At 37.9% G+C, this 21,965-nt stretch overlaps 4 protein-coding genes across 10 annotated transcripts; all 4 read left to right on the top strand.

The window, feature by feature from the left end:
• The first annotated feature begins 463 nt into the window (after positions 1 to 463).
• Positions 464 to 1,534, top strand: LOC111470038 (zinc finger protein 8-like). Its single transcript, XM_023115496.1, has one exon. The coding sequence runs from the start codon at positions 695 to 697 to the stop codon at positions 1,493 to 1,495; it is 801 nt and encodes a 266-aa protein (XP_022971264.1). The 5' UTR covers positions 464 to 694; the 3' UTR covers positions 1,496 to 1,534.
• A 3,068-nt stretch (positions 1,535 to 4,602) lies between these two features.
• On the top strand, positions 4,603 to 8,237 carry LOC111470034 (26S proteasome non-ATPase regulatory subunit 4 homolog). The gene is made up of 10 exons (XM_023115490.1): positions 4,603 to 4,757; positions 4,909 to 5,022; positions 5,372 to 5,477; positions 6,086 to 6,200; positions 6,287 to 6,496; positions 6,582 to 6,876; positions 7,126 to 7,249; positions 7,344 to 7,447; positions 7,701 to 7,775; positions 7,915 to 8,237. Exons 1-10 carry the CDS (start codon positions 4,746 to 4,748, stop codon positions 7,960 to 7,962), a joined length of 1,203 nt encoding a protein of 400 aa, XP_022971258.1. The 5' UTR covers positions 4,603 to 4,745; the 3' UTR covers positions 7,963 to 8,237.
• Positions 8,238 to 8,713: 476 nt separating this feature from the next.
• LOC111470033 (protein EARLY-RESPONSIVE TO DEHYDRATION 7, chloroplastic-like) lies at positions 8,714 to 13,625 on the top strand. Of its 4 annotated transcripts, none has more exons than XR_002714970.1 (5): positions 8,714 to 9,991; positions 10,914 to 11,080; positions 11,185 to 11,278; positions 11,587 to 11,671; positions 12,165 to 12,296. XR_002714970.1 is itself a non-coding variant. In XM_023115488.1 (5 exons), exons 1-4 carry the CDS (start codon positions 9,045 to 9,047, stop codon positions 12,352 to 12,354), a joined length of 1,389 nt encoding a protein of 462 aa, XP_022971256.1. In that variant the 5' UTR covers positions 8,718 to 9,044; the 3' UTR covers positions 12,355 to 12,389; positions 12,997 to 13,625. The 4 variants fall into 4 exon arrangements, 3 of the variants coding, with proteins under 3 accessions (XP_022971256.1, XP_022971257.1, XP_022971255.1); XM_023115488.1 differs by lacking the exon at positions 11,185 to 11,278 and adding an exon at positions 12,997 to 13,625 and having other exon boundaries at positions 8,718 to 9,991; positions 12,165 to 12,389; XM_023115489.1 differs by lacking the exon at positions 11,185 to 11,278 and adding an exon at positions 12,529 to 12,709 and having other exon boundaries at positions 8,718 to 9,991; positions 12,165 to 12,389.
• A 1,765-nt stretch (positions 13,626 to 15,390) lies between these two features.
• On the top strand, positions 15,391 to 21,417 carry LOC111470187 (histidine kinase 1-like). Of its 4 annotated transcripts, none has more exons than XM_023115715.1 (14): positions 15,391 to 15,574; positions 16,292 to 16,491; positions 16,714 to 16,956; positions 17,040 to 17,837; positions 17,923 to 18,170; positions 18,248 to 18,407; positions 18,659 to 18,785; positions 18,857 to 18,946; positions 19,046 to 19,234; positions 19,330 to 19,399; positions 19,528 to 19,570; positions 19,645 to 19,785; positions 19,861 to 20,946; positions 21,039 to 21,417. In XM_023115715.1, exons 2-14 carry the CDS (start codon positions 16,306 to 16,308, stop codon positions 21,252 to 21,254), a joined length of 3,597 nt encoding a protein of 1,198 aa, XP_022971483.1. In that variant the 5' UTR covers positions 15,391 to 15,574; positions 16,292 to 16,305; the 3' UTR covers positions 21,255 to 21,417. The 4 variants fall into 4 exon arrangements, with proteins under 4 accessions (XP_022971483.1, XP_022971482.1, XP_022971481.1 ...); XM_023115714.1 differs by having other exon boundaries at positions 15,391 to 15,581; XM_023115713.1 differs by lacking the exon at positions 15,391 to 15,574 and having other exon boundaries at positions 16,160 to 16,491.
• Positions 21,418 to 21,965: the final 548 nt, after the last annotated feature.

Raw genomic sequence — 21,965 nt, 5'->3', positions numbered from 1 at the left:
TTTGGTTGGATTTAAAAGATATGATAGATTTCTTCCCAACAAAGGTAATAACTAAAGATATACCAATGCTCCCTCTTTTTGATTCATAAACTTCAATACATAATTTATTATTTAACTAAAGGAAGTAAAGATAATAAATTTCTTCCTTTTTGGGCAATAATTTTATTGGGTTTAAAGCATATGAGTAATAACTGAAAATTTTGGCTCAAAATCTTTTTAAATCTAGGGTTTATATCAAATTCGAGCGTGTTCTTCACTCGAATCATACCGAAAAATAAAGCATAATTCATATATTCGGTTCGTCGCTTCGTAATTTGTAAAGTTTAGTATATAGTTTAAAGGGGTAAGATAAATAAAATTGACTTTAACCCTAGTAAGTACTTTGAGAAGCTTTCTACATCAAATAAAGAAAAAAATGAAGGAAGCCAATATGGTACTTTGAGAAGCCAGAGCCTCTCTGATCATAACTTGTGGCTTTGTCAGGGTTCACTCTCAGATGGGTCAGCTCCACCACCCCCACACCCTTTATAGACCCACACATTCTCCCCCTTTCCCTTTTATATTACGATCGACTCGACTCGACTCGACCCGACTCAACCGTTTCTATACTCTCTCTCTCTCTCTTCTTCTTCCTCTTCCGCTATAATCAATAGTCGGACCGTCCTTCTGACATCGACGCAGGTTTCATACTTTCATGGACAAGAGTAATAGTGAACGAGAGACTCATGATTTCATGAACGTTGAGTCTTTCTCTCAACTTCCCTTCATTCGTCCTGCGCCAAAAGAAAAGGGTATTAGGCTTTTCGGGATAGAATTCGGTAGTCGAAACGCTGCGGCTGCCACTGCCTCGTCGGTTGAGGATTCGGAGTCCGGTGACACGATTGTTGCATGCGAAAATGGTAAGGAGTATAATAACAACGACAACAACGGCGGGGAAAGTAACCGGAGATTTGAATGTCATTTTTGTTGTAGAAATTTCCCTACTTCTCAAGCCTTAGGGGGTCACCAAAACGCCCACAAAAGAGAGCGCCAACATGCAAAAAGGGCTCACCTTCAGTCCAATGCCGCCACCATGGTCCATGGAATTGGACCCTTCTCCGATGCTGCTCATGTCTATGGCCTCATGAACTACCACCGCCTAGGCGCCGCTCCGTCCACCTTACACTTTAACAATTACCCTTCTTGGAATAGAAATTCACCTTCCGCCGCCGCCCCCCCCACAAGATTTTACGGCAGCCCTGGTGGGTCATATTCTCCGGCAGCAACAGCGACGCCGATAAACGGGAGCCCATTGGCGATGTGGAGAATCTCTGCTGTTCAAAATAACGTATCGGAGCGGTCGTCGCTGCACCCGTTGCCACTTTTGTCCGGAGATGAGATGACGAAACGCGGTGCCGCCGCCGTGGGCGGCGGTGGAGCCGGCGGGTCTCTCCAAACCAGATTTGTTTACGAGGCAAAAACGGCGGAGCAAGTGAGTTTGGATCTTCATCTGTAATAATTTCAATTTAAATGGAAGTTATTTCATCTTTTTTTTTATTTGATTTTGCCCAAAAAAAAAAGGAAAAATGCGACAAATTCCGGCCGCCGGTGACGGGTATATTAATAACAACGATCGATCAAATATTTATTTCTTTAATTTTGTATTTTTCCCCCTTATCCATATCTTCCCACCTCTCTTTGAATCACATCCAACCAATTTTTTTTTTTTTTTTTAATTCAACGCTAAATATTAATTCAAATCAAATTATTTCAGATTCCTCTGTGGAATCGAAGGAAAAACAAGACAGATCTACAAAAAGGGTTTTACTTGAATTGAAACATCAAAGGAACACCATACATTTTTGTTCATCCTCTATTCTAGGAAAACATGTCTCTTCAAGTACAATGTGTCTCTTCTTATCTTCCGGTGTCTAGTTCTGATACAATTAGTAACAACTCAAGCTCACACTCAGTAGATATGGTTCTATTTGAGCTTTATTTTCTTAACTTTCTTGGATTTTTAAAACGATGTATGTTAGGGAGAGATCTGTGGGATCTCAAACTCTCTCCTCTCTTTATTTGCTCGGTACTTTAAAATGAAACAAAAAAAAGAGGAATTTTTCTCGTTCGAGTTGAACGAAGGCTCGTGGAGAGCTGTAGTAAATCGGGTTTCGAGACTAAAACCTAGCATATAGCTAGTGAGATCATAGCCTTTTTTCACAAAAGAAGATTATGATATCACATTGAATATATACCTAACAACAAGAAGCTTAGATCTTGGAGGATCTCATACAAAATTGATGAAACCCCATTACTTAAAAGCTTCCTAATGTTGAATAACCTAAGTTTGATGTTGTTTGTGAAGGCTGAGTGAATGGTACATTTGGGTGTGTGGATGATGTGGGGTTTTTGGAGTGCTAAGGGGCGGGGCCAAACCCATGCTAATAGCTTAGCAGAGATATTGGAATATTGAGGTAGTGGGGGGGGGATGAATGGAGGGTCATTCCCAAGCTGGAGGATGTAAGGATTCTACAACTCAGAAGCTGGCATGGGTCACTTCTAAGTGTACCTATTTGCAGTAACCGCTCTTTTTAAGTACCCGACGACACGAATCTATTACGATCCAACTCGAGAGGTTTTCCGATACTATTTTGTTCAAGAGAGAGCGTCAAAACTGAGTTACAATAATGCAGCTCAAGCTCACTATTAGTAGATCATATTGTTTACTTTGACCCATCACGAATCACCGTTCAGCCTCACAGTTTTAAAACTTTTCTACTATGGAGAGGATCTAGCCCTACTTCTACTAGTGTCTCGCACTTCCAGCAACCGGCTCTGATATCATTAGTAACAGCTCAAGCCCAATACTAGCAGATATTGTCTGTTTTGGCATGTTACATATTGTCGTCAGTCTAATGGTTTTAAAACGTGTCTACTATAGAGAGGGTCTAGCCCTACTCCAACCAGTGTCTCGCACCGTCTGGTGACTGACTTTGTTACCATTAGTAACAACTCAAGCCTACAACTAACAGATATTGTCCGCTTTGGTCATTTACGTATTGTCGTCAGCCTCATGGTTTTAAAACGTGTCTACTATGGAAAGAGTTTAGATCTATTCCGACTATTACCTTCCACCGTCTAGTGACTGGCTCTGATACCATTAGTTACAGTCCATGCTCACCACTAGCAAATATTGTCCAGTATGATTTGTTACGTATCGCTGTCTGCCCCACAGTTTTAAAACGTGTCTACTATGGAAAAGATCTAGCCCTACTCCGACTAGTGTCTCCCATGTCCAATGGTTGACTTTGATACCATTACTAACAGCCCAAGCCCATCGCTAACAAATATTGTTCGCTCGCTTTAGCCCATGTATCGCCTTCAACTTCACGGCATGTCTATTAGGGAGGGGTTTTCACACCCTTATAAAGAAGGTTTTGTTCTTATCTCTAACCGAAATATTCCAGCTTTGTATCCATATATATATAGAAATATGTTCGGTAACCATTCGAGAAACAACGCTTGAGCGCTTAAAAACGGTAAAACAAGGTTGAATGAGAGTGAGAGAAAGGAAAAGGAAAAGGAAAAGGAAAAGGAAAAGGAGGTAGTGTCCTGTGAATTTGGCCTCCACGACATGTTTTTGAGACAACATGTGAACGTGTATGATAGTTATGTTCTGCCATCTTTGTTTTCCCATCTTTTGTACTGCTGCTTTTGTGTCTCTCAGAGAGAGAGAGAAACCGGTAGTGAATTGAAGATTCTTATCTCAATGGGAACAATATTGTGTACAAACATATGAGTTGAAGGACTCAATGTATTAACGAGCGAGAATCATTTAGGTATGTGTGCAAACTAGATGGGCTAACTCGAAGATTTGGGACCATGGCTTAGCAACGAATGAAGGGACGCAAGTAAAGCTTTCTCTACTAGTGGTTTATCTAAAACTAATTCATATCATAAACCAACAATGTTTCCAACAACGTTCCTCAGCTCTGATGACGTTGATTTCGGTTTATTTCCTATCAACTTCTTTCCCAAATGTTTAGTGTTCATGTGTAACTCAAGTTGATCTCCTTCCTCTAAGTGTTTTCAACCCCTCATTTCTTCAAGGATATTGTTTCAAATGATTTCACCGATGCCCGAGTGGAAATTTCTTCATTTCAAGTCTATATCTCTTCCCCTCGTCTCTTTGAGTAAGAAGCCGAAAGATTTGAGCCACAAATCTCACTAAATGGGGGTGAATCAACCAAAGAAATTCCTCCAATGGGTGTGGATTGCTCTTCGACGTTCAAGCTAAAACTTTTTACGTAGTGCTACCTGTCTCGTAAGAGTGCAACTGTGACATATAGCGCCAGGGATCATTTTACCCTAAAAATCCGAGGAAGACGTGGCCAACTTCTTACTTGAATATTATGACCAAATTGAGCATATGTCTATGTTATTAATAATATTATTTAAAAATGAATAATAACCTCGAATTCACACACGCGCACATACACGCACGCATATAACTAAATTTGTAATTTAATTATTTATAATAGAGTTATTTTATTTATTATATTATAAACAATTTATTTATTTATTTATTATTTATTATTATTTTATCAAAATGCACATCTTTAAACGGAGGGAAATTGAGTTTTCTCTGGTGAAGTGCTTCTTCAGTTCCAGACGTTCCGGCTTATTCTGCAAGAAACCTCAGTCTTCTGCCTTCTCTGCGATTCTCTCCTACTCCTTCGATTTCTCGGCGATTTCAATCTCTCAAAATGGTGCTCGAGGTAGTTACTGATTACTGATCTCTTGTTCCAGATTGCAAATTTCATCCAGTTTTCCCCATTTCTTTGGAATTTTATTCTTCGCTACTTAGTTTAATGGCCTTGAGTTTGTATGGATATGAAACTATCTTTTTTTTTTGTGGCTTTTGGGTAGGCGACGATGATCTGTATCGACAATTCGGAATGGATGAGGAACGGCGATTATGCTCCTTCTCGATTTCAAGCTCAAGCGGATGCCATTAATCTCATTTGCGGAGCGAAGACTCAGGTGATTGATTGATTTCTCTTGTTTGACTATATTTCATTGTTTGGATGCTTCGAAATCAAGGAATGTGGAGTCTTGATTTTACATTTTATGTTCTGTTTGGAGGGAAATTAGCTCTTCTGTCTCTTTTGCCTCCGTTGCCGTTTGGGGTTATGAACTAGATAGATTTATTGTGTTAGTAGCTGTGAATGGCTTTTATTATGAAAAATCAATATCACATTGCCGTCTTTATCAAAATAGAAACTATCGTAATTAGTTTCTTCGAATTATCTGTTAGTCTCGCTCTTTTTGTTTAAGCTATGGTTCCTTAGTTTTGAGGAAATTCTTTTCTCGTTTGCTTTTTTGCTTACAGTCTAACCCAGAGAATACAGTGGGAGTTCTTACAATGGCTGGAAAAGGGGTTCGGGTTTTGGTAACTCCTACAAGTGATCTTGGCAAGATTCTAGGGTGCATGCATGGTTAGTTCTTTTACTTGCCTTTTCTTATAAGTTAGTTCCCTTTTTTTTGTTTGAGGCTTCTTAAAATGCCATGGGAGATTACATGAAAACTTAGGCACAAGATATTTATATGTGATCGTTTCTGTATTTGAAAAAAGTTGCAAAATTTTAAACAAGCTCCTTAGTTCTGTCACGTTTCTGGATTGTGACTTTCTCTGTCTCATGACTAATGATATTTTGGACATCTTAAAGTGCATTTTGTACATTCTCTGTAACTTATTAGATGCATTACATGTAACCTTTTCATTGATCCCTGAGAAATCGATCATTTTATTTTTGATAGACTGTTCATTTCTGCCGTGCAGTTCTGTCAATTTTTCTGAATAATGAGATTTTTGATGACTAATGATATATACACCTCTCTTTGAATAGTTTTCCCTACGAAAAAAGTATACATCCTCCTAAATTCTTGAATTTGACACTATTGGGCTTTACACTTTTGATACATTACACGCCATGTGAAGGGGGTTGTAAATTAATCTACAGTGAAGAGCTGTAGTCTTTTTTGCTAGATTTCTCACTACGCTTACTCTATAAAACTTTTAACATTTTTATTTTTTCCACACTAGGTTTAGAGATAGGTGGGGAGACAAACTTGGCTGCTGGGATCCAGGTAGCTCAGTTGGCTCTCAAGCATCGTCAGAATAAGAAGCAGCAACAAAGAATTATTGTTTTTGCGGGAAGGTAGGCTCTTGTATCCCCTTTATGCATGTTTATTGTGCCATCCCAGTTATTGATTGTTCTCAAGTACCTATCCTATGTGTTCTTAGTCCTGCTAAACATGAAAAAAAGTTGTTGGAGATGATTGGAAAGAAATTAAAGAAGAACAATGTGGCACTTGATATCATTGATTTTGGTGAAGAAGATGATTGTAAGCCAGAAAAGCTGGAAGCCCTTCTTTCAGCTGTAAATAGTAATGATTCCAGTCACATTGTTCACGTTCCCTCTGGTCCAAATGCTCTTTCCGATGTACTTATTAGGTCAGTTGCTTCTTATTGTTTCCATTGTTGGACATAGTAAAATAGTACCCTCCATTTGTTTTCACAATCTCCCCTTCCATGTCAGTACACCAATCTTCACCAGCGATGGGGAGGGAGGAAGTGAATTTGCAGCAGCTTCAGCTGGTGGGGCCGGTTTTGATTTTGGTGTGGATCCCAACCTAGACCCTGAACTAGCACTTGCACTTCGAGTCTCAATGGAAGAGGAAAGGGCCAGACAGGAGGTAGCTGCTAAGAGATCTGCTGAGGAGACTTCAAAGCAGGAAAAAGGAGGGGAACAACCATCTGGCGCACAGGATACAACTATGAACGAACGTGCTAGTGCTGAATGTTCTGATGCTCAAAAGACAAGTGATCCAATGGTTGGTTATCTTAAATTACATAAGTTCAAATGCTGCAATAGACTAATAGAATGTCCATTATTTCAAATATATCAGTGACACTCGCTTCATTGCTTATTATGCTTTCTCTTCTCACACTTTTCTGGAGGGGAGAGAATGTTCATACATAGCTCCTACTTTGTTCATGGCGACATTTTTATTGCCTTGACAACTTTATGGAAAATAAAAGTACATGCGAAGTTTTGATATTCAATCTGGATTTGATTACAGGAAGATGAGAATGCTCTGTTACAACAAGCCCTTGCAATGTCGATGGAAGATCCTGTCTCGAGTCATGAGATGCAGGATACTGAAATGTCAGATGCAACAATAGATGATCCAGAGTTAGCTCTGGGTATGGTTATTTACTTTAAGTTTACCCATTCTTTGTATTGAATGTATGTTCTAATTATCTTTTCCATCTTCGTTTACCGCTTGGGCGGTTGCAGCCCTCAAGTTGTCTGTGCAGGAGGATGCTAAAGACTCAACAAGCCAACCTGATATGAGTAAATTACTGGCAGACCAGTCATTTGTATCCTCCATTCTTGCATCGGTATGAATTCTTCAAGTCGCAAATACTTCTTTGAGCTTATAGAATTACTATCAAATGATTCATATCCGGTATTAACATGAGTATAGTTCAACTAGTTAAAACATATATTCTCAACCAACCGACTTAAGGTTTGAATCTTTCACTTCCACGTGTTGAACTCGAAAGTCATTCCAACCCGACCCTAAGGGAAACAAAAAAGTGGCTCCAACTACATGGTTTATGTTTAATCGACACAAGTGGAGATGTTTTGCAGCTTCCAGGGGTAGATCCAAATGATCCATCGGTCAAAGATTTACTGGCTTCCATGCAAAGTCAGTCAAAGCCAGAGGTTAGTTTGTGATTAGTAAAAAAACCATGAGATGTTGCAGTTACTTTTAACCAGGGGTTGATCCATTTGTGCTTCTATGCCTTGAAACACAAATACACTGAAGATTAAAATTGTAAATTGTTTTGAAATCTTGTTTAAGGACAAGAAGAATGAAGAAAACCCCCCCAAGGAAGACGAGGAAAAATGATCCATCCATCCATCCATCCATCTTCCGAAGCTGAATATTGTGCTAGGTATTTCTCCTCCTCCAAGTGTTGCATTGTGTTCGTTCATCTGCAAAAGTAGTCACTTTCTTAGCTTTTGGTTGGGCTGAAAACAAGACTGCATCACTTTGATGAAACTTCATTTTGATCAAAAAACTTGTTCAGAATTGTTGATCAGGTCCCTAACGTTTACTTTTGATTTGTTAATGTATGATTATAAATTTGTCAATTTTGTTAGTATGATTATAAACTTGTTCAATTCTCACTCTCACGTTGGTAATATTATTTGTTTTTTCGTTTTAATCTTATCAAGGCTAAAAGAACTGGACTACACCTTTAACAATTTTTTTTTTTTTTTTTTTTTTTTTTTTTTTTTTTTTTTTTTTTTTTTTTTTTTTTTTTTTCATCCCTCTATTTTATGCTATCTTTTTTTCTTTATATAAATATATTAGAACTTTGAGTAAAAATGAGTTCTCGTTTTTTTTCATGTGCAAATATAATAAATAAGAAGTGAGAGTTTTAAAGAAGATGGTATTCAATAATCGAGGGAAAAAAACACAAAATTAACGAATTGTTTGGGTCATAGATCGAAAGCAAAGGAAATAAAATTGAAAGGAGACGAACGATTTAATTGATATCATATAGTAAAAATGCGAGACCTTATTTAAAATTTATTCGGGACTTTAAAAAACTGCTTTAAACCAAACAATTAATTATTTGTGAACGAAAAAGAATGATGGAGACAATAAAGAGCGCGCAATTCCCACTATATAATAAAAGAAAAATTGGATAAGCCAGAGAAGATTCTGGCTTCCGGCTAAATCTCCGGCTACCAGAAGTTGTTGTTTGTCTCTCTCAGAATTTTTCAACCATGGCGACGGAGCTGTGTCTGACGTCTAAACGATGACGATCATAAATTTATTCAATTTAGTCAACTTCTTGGGTCTTCTCCCACGATCAAGACGCGGGAAATTACCTCATCATCTCTCAAATTCATTGATGTGAATCTGTGATCCATTGCAATTCCTTCACATCCCTTCTTGTTCTGTTTTCCTCTTCCGTAGCAATGGATTCGCAGAACCCATATCGTAACAGTGTCAATACCAACAATTCTTCCCTTTACCCTCAAGTGATTCATTCAAATCCCGAATGCCCTTCTCCTTCCTCTGCGAATCCCAATCCATCTTCAACTGGGAACCTTTACCCAACTCTTGATATGAAAGATTTGGTGGAGAATCTGTTTCCCGTCGATGTGGATTACCGCCATTCTCCTTCGGCTCCTCCCCTTGCGGCGGAAGAAATAATCATCAGAATCCCAGGCGCCATTCTCAACCTCATTGATAAACAGTATAGTGTTGAGCTCGCTTGCGGCGATTTGACGATTGTCCTCATTCGCCAAGGCGAGAGTGCCGTTGCGGTGTTTGCCCGTGTCGCTGACGACATTCAATGGCCATTGGCGAAGGATTTAGCAGCGGTGAAGCTTGACGATTCGCATTACTTCTTCTCATTTCGGGCTCCAAAAGAACGCGGTCCGGACTCCGATTCCAGTGATGATGAAGATGAGAAAAACGGGTTGGATGATTATTTGAGCTATGGATTGACGATTATTTCAAAAGGTCAAGAGGGATTATTGAAGGATCTGGATGGGATTTTGCAGAATTACAGTAGTTTTACGTTGCAGAAGGTATCGGAGAGCGCAAAAAAAGTGGAGGTTCTGGATGAGTCTCTGGCCAAAGAGATGTCGCTGGAGGATTTGAAGACGGGGAAGAAGAAACAGGAAATGGAAGGCAAATGTGCAGCGTATTGGACTACATTGGCTCCAAATGTGGAAGATTACAATGGAATGGCTGCAAAGTTGATTGCAGTGGGATCAGGGCAATTGGTTAAAGGGATTTTGTGGTGTGGTGATGTGACTGTAGAAAGGTTGAAACAGGGGAATGAGGCTATGCAGAAGAGGATGAGCCCCTGTTCTAACACAGAAATCAGCCCTGAAACCCTCCGGAGGATTAAAAGGTTCTTTTTCCCTCTAATTCCTCTGTTTTTCTGCTCTCACTATCATGTTGTTAGCATTTGATTCAAGTTCTCTAGTATCATATCATGTAGAGTTTTTCGAGGTCGCTAGGCAATGGTAATTGGCATATGCATCACTCTATCTGCATATATGAGGAAATTGATTCGAGTCATTGTAGTCACCTACTCAAGATTTAATATCATACTAGTTACTTTTGCAACATAGTAAGGTCAGGCGGCTATGTAGTTGCGGTTGAGGATTGTTGGGAGGAAGTCCCACGTTGGCTAATTTAGGGAATGATCATGGGTACGAGACCTTTTGGGGAAGCCCAAAGCAAAGTCACGAGAGTTTATGCTCAAAGTGGACAATATCATACCATTATGGAGAGTCGTGATTCCTAACAGTTGCAGCTTGGCCTGAACCCTCACGAATATTAGAAAAAGAAGATGGACCTTTCTGCACTAAGCTCAGTTTTTTTGTTTTAATTAGGTCTATAGCTTAAACCCAAGGAGTTATTGTGCATAAGCCTTCTCGTTATAGAGCTTTTAGTATAGTTTCTATGTAGTCTCATCGTTGAGGTTTTGAGTTTAGTTTTCATTCAGTCTCTAGATTTTAGAATTTTACACGCTTGTTCTTGAGTTTTCATTATTAATGCTTATATTTTTGTAGCTATTCATTATCTTATTACAATTTATTGTACCCCATGTTTTAAGAAACGCTGTAGGTGCATACTTTTGTTGCAGCAGCAGCCACCTCTGGACATGAAAGCTACATCCAAAGTAGATATTTGAGCATTTTTCTGAAATGGGTTTCATATTGCATTTATGGCAGTAGCTTGGTTTGTTTTTTGAGCTGTAACTCTTCTACAAACTGCATGGAAACACTTGCCAAATACTTTCTTGGTCTGACCCTTCATTTATTTAGGGTCAAGAGGGTTACAAGTATGTCGGAGAAAGTAGCAAATGGAGTACTCTCTGGAATGATTAAAGTTTCTGGATACTTTACAAGTTCAGTGGCTAATTCTAAAGTTGGCAAGAAGTTTTTTGGAATGCTCCCTGGGGAAATGGTGCTAGCTTCTCTTGATGGGTTTGGTATGTCATCAGCTCTACCTTTTTTTTTTTTTTTCTTTCCAAAAAAGTGAAGAAGCTGATGATTCTTTAATCAAACTTGATAATATCTGTATGAAATCTTCTAGCGAAGAAGAAGAAGAACGAAGAAAACGAACAGCTGGGTCGGTTGAAACTGTTGAGGATTGTTGGGAGAGAGAGTCTGACGTTGGCTAATCAAGGGTATGACCATAGGTTTATAAGTAAGAAATACATCTCCATTGATATGAGGCCTTTTGGGGAAGTCCAAAGCAAAGCCGCGAGAGTTTTACCATCGTGGAGGTCGTGATTCCTAATAGAAACCAATCAACAAAAGTCTAGAAAGAAATTAGATATATCTGTATCTATGTTACAAAAGAATTGTGTGTTTGAGAGAGAGACTTGTTAACTTCAGTTTGCTTCATCCTTTACTGATTTCATTCTCTTTAATTGTTCCCACAAGAACGCAATCTTAGCTTGGTTGATTACTGATTTCATCTTCTGTTAATCAGGCAAAGTTTTTGATGCTGTTGAAGTTGCTGGAAAGAATGTCATGGCTACATCTTCCACTGTGACAACTGAACTTGTGACCAAAAGGTAAACCATCACCTACTCACTGGATAGTAGAATCCACTAAATTTCAAAAAGAAAATCAAGAATACAGCTCAAGAGAAACGCCGAGTTTCCCATCTCTCGTACCTACCGGACTACGGTTTATGTAGAATCATAAGTCAACTAAAGCACGGCTCAACTAGTTAAGACATATATCCTTCCAGGTCTATGACAGGACTGAACAGAACTTTGAATTTGGTACACTTCTAGCTTAGCAACTGGTTTAAGTAGGGGAGGCTATTTTACTATGCTTGCTTTCTAGATTTCTGGATATCTTCCTGCTTCTTGCTTGAAAGATTTACATCTCGGTCAAATGGAAATCTGCACGATTCACAACCAGTTTGTAGGGAAAAACCTCGATAACATAATCGTTTATAGTCACTCACACTTCAATTCTCATGCCAGAAGATGCAGTTCGAAAGCAATCTCACATGCTTTATGACGCTTTTATAATGAATTTCTTATATTGTTATTGCAGGTACGGGGAGCAAGCTGCGAATGCAACCAATGAAGGCCTTGATGCTGCTGGACACGCTGTTGGGACAGCATGGGCTGCTTTGAAGATACGAAAAGTTCTAAATCCAAAAAGTGCTCTCAACCCAACCACTTTAACAAAATCAGCTGTTAAAGCCGCAGCTGCTGAGGCGAAGGCTAAGAACTCCAAGTAAAGTGTTGGAAATTATTTTATATTGGTTAATATCAGGTATGAGCTTCTCTTGGATTCCTTATCCAAATCATTGTTACTGTAAATTTCCTGTCTGTACACAATTACATGGATCATGAAAAGAATGATATGTTTGGTTTCTGTTTCCTTCCAACAATGGTTCCCTTCCTCCATCAAGAACCCAAAAAATGGATAAACTTTGCCCCTCCCTTGATACATGTAACGACCTAAACTCACCGCTAGCAAATATTGTCTGTCCTGTCTTCTAACGGTGGGTTTGGGTTGTTATAATACAAGTCAGTCTGTAAATAATGGTCACAAGCTGCCAGTTTCCAATCAGGTGTCTGCAGCAAATTCAACCCCCTTGTTTTCTCTTTTATATCTGCAAGTGTTCGGGTCATTTTGTTCAGCTCGATAAACCTTGAAAAACTATTTCTATGTCTAGAAATTGTCAAGAAACATATACCATGGATCAAGATTTTAGAAGTTCGAATTTTCTTATAACTCTAAAAGAAAAATCAATGTCTAGAAATTGTTCACCTTGAATGATGTCATTGAATCATGTTTGAGATTGGTGGCTAGCATGATCTGAATTCACTGACTTTTTAAGATATTTGATTCCACTAACGGTCCCATTGATTATTAGGCCAACTTCGTGATGGGCAGCACAGTGTGTAGGTAGGACAAAAGCTTTCCAAATTATTCTCTTGAAGATGAACATCTTACAGGATCTTCCTCCATCAGCAGGTAGGATTTTGAGCTTTAATGTCTTTATTATTGTTTCCTGAAGTTAATAAATTGAGCTCTTGTCTTCTTGTTCCAACAACTTGATCTGGGATTGTGGCAGGACACTGTTAGATAGTGGGTTAAGGTTGGTAAAGCAACTAAACCAGCCAATTATATAGCCAAGTTCTATTGGAAATTAAAAGGCCCGAGTTTGTATACCTACCTAGAATTTAATATCCTACCGCTCGTGAGAATAGTTGCGGTGTGAGCTGCACGCAATTTGGTTCAAACCCCCTCACGGATATATAACATGAGTTAATAGCGACCCATCTGACATAAGAGTGAAAATTTAGAAACCTATAAAATTAGTTGGATTGTGTGAAGGTTCATCCGGCTATCTTGAAATATATGACACGAGTTAATGACAATGACCTGTTAGACATAAAAATGAAAGCTTAGAAACTTGTTAAAACCTAAATTAAGGATAGATGTCACTACGATGACATGAGTTAGTAGCAATGACATATTAGGCACAATCTTATAAGGATCGAAAAGATATCTGTTTGTCACTTTAGAAGTATTATATTTAGTAGCATTATATTGATAAGATCTTTTGCCCATATGGAATCAAATGCTATCTCATAAGAGGGAAACATTGAATGAAAAGGCACTAATTCTTACCCACTAAAGAAAGAGCTAAGATTTGATTTCTTTTTTGTGTTGAAATTTGAAGAATTTGGGTTAGAAATGAGGTTATGTTCCTCCGGGATTTGTGAAATCTCTTCCACTAAAAGGTATTCGAATCATATCTCTTCATTTCTTTTTCTCACAAACATGTTTTTGATCCATTTTAGTTTGAAAGATCGATTTGTAAACTTATCCAAAAAGTAACTTTTTAAATAATAATTTATGGCACTTGAAACATGATGATGTAAATCGTGCTTGGAAATAGATATCAAACACTTTATGAACATCCCTTTCTCCCATGATCCAAAGCGTCATTTTTTTATCCCGTTAGTATCTGGAAGGAACTAGAAAAGATGTACTTATGTGGACATCTATCGTGAGTTGGTCTCGTGATCGAAAGAGTCTCCGAGAAACAAGAGGAAAAGAATTCAATATATGGTAGCCACCTACCTGAATTTTAATATCTTACATGTTCGTCAAGCACGGTTCAGGAAAGATATACAATATATACACGGTAAACATGAAGCGGGTCCAAAGGCTCAACTTTATCAAGCCAAGTAACCTAATTAATGCAACCCCACATAGCATGAGTTCATTACTATATTTTTATGGTAATCCCACCACTTTATATTAGTACTATGAATACATTATTTCAAAAAGTTTGATTAAACTAATTAATTAATCTTATCCTTTCACTACAAAAAGTTATATGAGTAATGTGAACTCAATTTTATCATTAGGTTTAGATTCTAAGTTTGTACAATATTTGAATATTTAATTTAAATAAAAAGTAAGTGGAATATAATATGGTAATATACCCTTTCGAGATATGAAGCGATAAATAAGTGGGAAAAAATCTTCAATTAGGTCTAACAAAGGAAGCATGAGTTTCAAGTTGTTATATTCAATCAGTTAACTTACAAAAAAGAAATGTTACTAATATCTAACTATTGAGCTATAGTCATGTTGATTAGTAACCATAGCTTCAAACGTTCCTAAGTTATTATTATTGGATTTAATTACCATTAAATAAATTATAGTTTGAAGATATAATTAATTGAAGAGTATAATTAAAATTTCGAGTATAGAACAGAAATAACACTCGAGATCAAAAATCTCTACTTCACTCCTCAAAACTCTTTTTTTGGTTTTTTGTATTTTACTACAACGGTCCTCTCGTGGGTGAGAACCAAACAATCAACCTTCGACTGATTCTTTAAGAGGTTCATAATCTAACCTATATCAATCATTTTCATGGGTTCGTAACTTATATTAATCCTCTCTTTTTTTATCATAACATTCTGTTTAATGTTCGGTTTGAGTGCGGTCTTTTCGAGCTTATAAAAATCACTAGAAACTTAAAGACTATATCATCGTTGATATATGGTATGATTGAAACTCGTAAAGGCTAACCGTCAAGTCGAGAAATATCTCTTATACCCGAGTCAACTTTAACGAGAGTAGTTGGAAAAAGATAAAATTTGAAGCTATGATAGTACAAGAAAAACTCAATTTCTTCCCCCATGAAAGTTGATAGCTTGTAAGATAGGTCCCTCGTGCATGTGGGAATGTCATGAAAAATTGATAATTGAGCAAAAGGAAACGAACGATGTTCATGTCATAAATTCCTTGTAGCAGTTCTAGTGATCCATTTCCAGAGCTTTGAAGATTTCTTCTTCTCATTGTTCTATATCTTCAATGTATTTGATGAACTTTTTCAATCAACGAATCGCCGCCGCAGATACAAATCTTCACCATTCGCCGACACAAAAGCGGCAGAGGTGAAGAAAACTCAATCATCGTCATCTTAGGTAAAAAGTAACTTGTTCATCTTTTTCTCTTTACTTTAGTACGATTCTTTCCAGGTTGCTCGAAGTTTTCCCCAAATTTGATCCAATGGCGATGCTTAAGCATCACAAAGCCATCCCAATCTTTTTCTATGAAGTCAAAAGTTGTGTTAGCTGAATCAAACAGTATTGAACTCTCCTTTTACTTTTCTTTTGTGGATTTAAAGAGTAGATTGATAATCGGACACGTATTTCGTTGATATTCCGGAATCTAACAAATTCCAATAGCTAATCGAGTTTCAAACAGGGAATGCCCTTTTTAAGCTCTACAGAATCCTTTCAACAGATCGTATTCCTTTTTCTTCATTGATTGCTGGAATGAAATCTTCTGCTATATCTCCTTGTGGCCATTATTTGCAATTTTTCCAAGCTTTTTTGTTCATAATGGGTGTGTGAATTTGAAATATAATAATCGGATAAAATCCACCACCTCCTCTGCCACTTTCAGAAGAAAAAAGTAATAATAAAAGAGTTTTCTAGCAGATATTGCCTTGAAAAAGTGGGAGGTGACACAAGGAGCAGTATATTTAAAAACCTCCACCCAATTGCACATATTCTCTTCTTGACACCAAAACCAGACCCTTTCTGCAAAAAAAATGGATATTATTTTGTAGCTTCAAGTATTAATGGCAGAAGAGGATACCCTCTCTGAAATTTCTGAATCTTCTTCGTCTTCTTCAGCTCTCACTTCTCCAATGTCTACTCCCTTGAGGAAGGTGTTCTGTAGAATTTCAGGCCTTGCAAGTTCTCTGAGAAGAAACACAGCCCCTCACAGTAGAAGAATCTTTCACAGAGATGTTGAGCAGCAAGAGTTTCAATATGCTAACTCTCATTGCCTCTCTTCTTACTACAGTGTCTTTGTTGCTCGTCTTGCCATAATGGTTAGTCTTATTTTTCAGAAATGATCTGAAACTGATTCAAGCTTAACCCACTTATGATCTGATCAGTCCTTAAACACAAGTTTTTCTCTCACCCACTTGTGATTCTCTGCAGTTTTTTGTTTATGTTGTTTGGGTTCTAGTTATACATATAGGTGGCTTTCAATTATAAGTCTTGGCAGTGCCCTGGTAGAAGAAGTGATGATTTTTTGCATTAAAATACAGGTGATGCTTGCTATTTTGATTGGGCTGTTGACAGTTCTCACATGGCATTTCACAAAGAGCTACACAGCAGAGTCACTACATAGCTTGGCGTATGGTCTTCGCCATGAACTGCTGCAGCGCCCGATCTTACGGATGTGGAGTGTCTTAAATTCCACGGCTGAAATAACCACAGCTCAGGTTAAGCTCTCAGAATATGTAATGAGGAAGTACAGCAAGCCTACTAATCAAGCAGAGCAAGTTGAGGTTTTTTTCTTATCCTTTGTCTGATTTACCTTTCATATTTTTGGCCTAGAATCCATGTTTCAAGTGTTAATTCTTTTCTTTAGCTGTATGAAGCAATGAGGGATGTTACGTGGGCGATGTTTGCGAGTCGAAAAGCTCTTAATGCCATAACCATCAATTACAAGAATGGCTTTGTCCAGGCATTCCATCGAGATCATACAAGCAACAATACGTTTTATATTTACTCAGATCTTACAAACTATACCATTAGTGCCACTGAATCACATAATATCAATCGGCTTTCGTCGGGTGAAGGGTGGTCAGAGCCACACATACACGGAAATATGTCTGCAAAATGGTATAGGGAACCACTTGATCCTATTAGTGGCCAGAAGATCGGGAAAGCAAAGCAAATCCCACCAGAGGACTTGATTAGTATTGCTGGCATTTCACAATTAGCAGATGGTGTTGCCTCATGGCATGTTACTGTGAGCAAGTACATGGATACACCGTTGCTTTCTGCAGCCCTGCCTGTTTCTGATGCTTCGAATGAAAGCATAGTTGCGGTGGTGGGCGTTACAACCTCACTTTATAGTGTAGGTCAACTAATGAAGGAGCTTGTTGAGTTCCATAGTGGACATATTTATCTAACCTCTCAAGAGGGCTACTTGCTTGCTACTTCAGCCAATGCTCCTCTGTTAAGAAATACGTCAAGTGGTCCAAAGCTCACGATGGCTGTTGATTCCCAGGACGATGTGATTCGATTAGGAGCAGAGCGGTTACAGAAAACCTATGGAAACAATTTTCCTCCTGGACATGAGGTTCATGAAGAGAACGTCAAGCTTGGTGATCAGCAATATTACATCGACTCGTTTTTTCTTAATCTGAAGAGGCTTCCTATTGTAAGTATCTTTATCCATCTATCCATCGACTCATAGAGTACTTACAAACTTAATCAGATACTCGACTGCATTTTGGTTTCTGTAGGTGGGGGTTGTCATCATTCCTAGACAATACATAATGGGAAAGGTAGATGAGAGAGCTGTCAAAACATTGGTTATACTGATTTCTGCATCCTTATGCATCTTAGTTATTGGATGTCTATGCATTTTGATTCTGACGAAAGGAGTATCTAAGGAAATGAAGCTAAGGGCAGAACTAATAAGCCATCTTGATGCAAGAAGAAGAGCAGAGGCATCTAGTAATTACAAGAGTCAATTTCTAGCGAATATGAGGTGAGTTTATTTAGCACGAAACAGTATCTCCAGCTTTTACTTTACTGACCATAGCTTCCCCCCACATGGTACTGCAGTCATGAACTGAGGACACCGATGGCAGCAGTAATTGGATTACTGGACATTCTAATGTGTGATGACTGTCTCAATAATGAACAATTTGCAACGGTTACTCAAATTCGAAAATGCTCAACCGCTCTACTCCGACTTCTCAACAACATTCTAGATCTAAGCAAGGTAACTCAAACTTATTTTCTTACTTCTACCAGTAGGATATTAGCGAGGTCATAGTGATAATTTGCTCGGGTTGTCTTGGCTAGAGGGGAGGAATGGTTTCGGTTATTGTCGAGTCGGAGACTTTGGAAGGTGTAGCCCTCTCGAAAGGCTATTGATATTAGGAGAGTCCCAACACATATCTGTTTGGTAGTGTGCAGTTATGAATGTGAAAATATAATGGCCTAATTATTATTACCCCAATAACCATACAGGTTGAATCCGGAAAGCTAGTTTTGGAAGATGCCGAGTTTGACCTGGGACGAGAACTTGAAGGGCTTGTTGATGTGTTCTCTGTGCAGTGCATTAACCATAATGTGGAGACTGTATTGGATCTCTCTGGTACGCTTTCTCATCACTGAGTGACTCGACTACAATGTGTGTAGTGCTAATAAACGATACTCTTTTCTTAGATGATATGCCAAAATTAGTTCGAGGAGACTCGGGTCGAGTTGTTCAAATTTTCACGAACTTGATCAGCAATTCTATCAAATTCACAACCTGTTAAGTGTTCCTCCTTTTCGTTGGCATCGCTTATCACATTGACGTATTGTTGTGTTATGAAGAGTGTGCTTGGATTGACGGTCTCATACATCTTGCAGCTGGCCACATCATTCTTCGGGGGTGGTGTGAGATGTCGAATAATCTCAACGACGTAGGCAATTTCTGTACCGATCGGAAGAAATCACGATTTCCTAATTGGACAAAGATGAAACAACAGGGAGACCACACAAAGAACGAAAAAGATAACAAAATGACCTTGTGGTTTGAACTTGATGACACTGGATGTGGTATGTCGAAAGCCAATCAGAAACATACTCAGATAAAGAGTGATTTCTTGTTTATTTCTAGATGCTAAGAAAAACTATTTCCCTGCCCCGTATAGGGATGGATCCAAGAAAATGGGAATCTGTTTTCGAGAGCTTTGAGCAAGCAGATCCCTCGACAACCCGAACGTAAGTAATTAATGCACTTAAATATAATGTTTAACTTTCAAGTACGCTGACAAGAGTTCTTACCGTTCACAAAAACAGAAAGTTATATATCATATGATTTGCGATTCTAAAAACGTTACATTTTTTAGGCATGGTGGAACGGGTCTTGGATTATGCATCGTACGTACCTTGGTGAGCATCAGCTACATAATACACATGCTTAGAGCTTTTACAAAGACAACTACTAACTATGAAGCTAATAACAGGTTAACAAGATGGGTGGAGAAATCAAGGTTGTAAAGAAGAACGGCCCGGGAACGTTGATGCGACTTTATTTGGTTCTTAGCACGCCTGTAGATTCGATGGATAATCACTGTCAGCTTGATTTCACACAACATAATGCAGTGGTGAGTGAAGAAATCTATTTCTTTGAACAAAAATTATTTGCTCGTTAGTATTATGTTTATGACGTACAAATGCAGGTACTGCTTGCACTCCGTGGCAGCATGAGTCGATTAATCATGTCACAGTGGCTTCGTAAAATCGGACTTCTCACATTAGAAGCTTCAGAGTGGAATGAACTAACACTAATCCTTCAGGAACTCTTTCAAGCCAGAAGTTCAGAAACTAAAAAGGGATTTAGTCCACAGGATTCACTAGGTGAACCATTACGAGCAGAGCTAATGAGAATTAAAGATATGAAAAGCCAAATATTCATCATCGTTGCCGATATTGGGATACTCGACTTGAGCACGGATATTTGGAAGGACCAACTTTACTTCCTTGATAAGTACTCTGGAAAAGCAAAATTCGCGTGGATGTTAAATCACGATACGTCCAACGCCATTAAGATGGAGCTCCGGGGAAAAGGGCACATTATATTGAACAATAAGCCATTGTACAAAGCAAAAATGGTTCATATTTTGGAAGCTGCTATGAAGGACAGAAATCTTGAGTTGCAGAAGAAAAGCGCTTCAAGAATTGCATCAAAGGAAGGGAATTATCATGAATGCCTTGAAATTGATTCCACTCAGTTTGAAACTGCCAGCTCCGATGATTCTGATATATCTGAACTTAGCAATTGCAACTCTCAGTGTGCAAAATTTCAAGTCAAAGACACTCTAGAAGAACCGATAGCGAAACCATGTCAGTCGCCATTTTCGCCCGTTAACCATAGCTTAGTTGAGCTAACTCATGTACATTCAAACGAGAGTAATATGAGGACTGGGGATCCACGTGACACGAGGCAGAATTCGTCAAAGCCTCAATGTCAAAGTTCGGAATCCAGTGGACAGAACTTGGGATGCAACTATCCTACAAGCCAAGGAGAATCACATTCGAAGAACGTTCCGAGTAAAAGATCTCTTGAAGGGTTACGCATTTTGCTTGCAGAAGATACACCGGTTCTCCAAAGAGTAACGACGATAATGCTTGAAAAGATGGGAGCCGTGGCCATTGCTGTCGGAGACGGACTGCAGGCTGTAGAAGCTATAACTGCCATGCTCAGTGCTGAAGAGCAAAGAAGGGAATGCCCCGCAAGATATGACTTGATATTAATGGACTGCCAAGTAAGTACCATATTACAGATAACCTTCCATGAACCAAGATTGAGATATATAGGCTACGTGAAGTTTCTAAAACCTTCTTTTTTTTGAAACAGATGCCAAGGATGGATGGCTATGAAGCAACAAAGGCTATTAGAAAGCTAGAAGCGGGATCGAGGCTTCACGTTCCGATTGTAGCATTGACAGCCCACGCAATGTCATCTGATGAAGCCAAATGCTTGGAGGTCGGAATGGATGCATACCTAACAAAGCCAATCGACTATAAGCTGATGGTATCCACCATACTTTCCCTCGCTCAAAGAAGAGGCTAAGAAAGTCAACCCAAAGTTGCTTCCATTACCGAACAAGAGACTAGAAGGCCTTGAAGGATCCGAGCGTAGCTGGCAGAAATCATAGTTCTAACACTCACTCAACTCAAGAGTATGAACAAAATGATGCAAATTCTATGTTTAATGGCAGCAACAGCAACCGATAGAAATGGTTGGGAGTAAATTTGTGAATTAGATGAAAAGTTCCAATAAAAAAGAAAAGAAATAAATTCTCCTCCTTATATAATATTAATGTTCCAAATTTGATACAATTATAATATTAAAACACGAAATAAAAAATAAAAAAATAAATAATTTGTTAATAAATATTTATGTTTAATATTTGAAGTAAATAAATATATAAGTCGTAAACTAATATTTTAATTTTTAAAATATATATTAAAATAATAACTATTATTATTATTTTAAATTAAAAATATATTTAATAAATTTAAGATTTTTAATTTCGAAAATCTATATCTAACAAAAAAAAATATATTTTAAAGATTTAAAATCTTAGAAAAAAAATATATTTTTAAAATCCAAAATATCCCAATTAAAATCTTTAAATAATTTTTAAATTTAGAATTTTTTTTATACATAAATCATAAAATTAATAATTATAATTTAATCTCTTATTATCAAATCAGTAAATTATTAAAAATTATTTATTTATTTATTACACTATTTTAGAATATAAAAAATAATTTTCTA

Source organism: Cucurbita maxima, unplaced genomic scaffold (assembly GCF_002738345.1).
Source record: "Cucurbita maxima cultivar Rimu unplaced genomic scaffold, Cmax_1.0 Cma_Scf00043, whole genome shotgun sequence".
Taxonomy (NCBI): domain Eukaryota; kingdom Viridiplantae; phylum Streptophyta; class Magnoliopsida; order Cucurbitales; family Cucurbitaceae; genus Cucurbita; species Cucurbita maxima.
The sequence above is the reverse complement of the archived record's forward strand: the minus strand, read 5'-3'. Positions and strand labels throughout refer to the sequence as shown.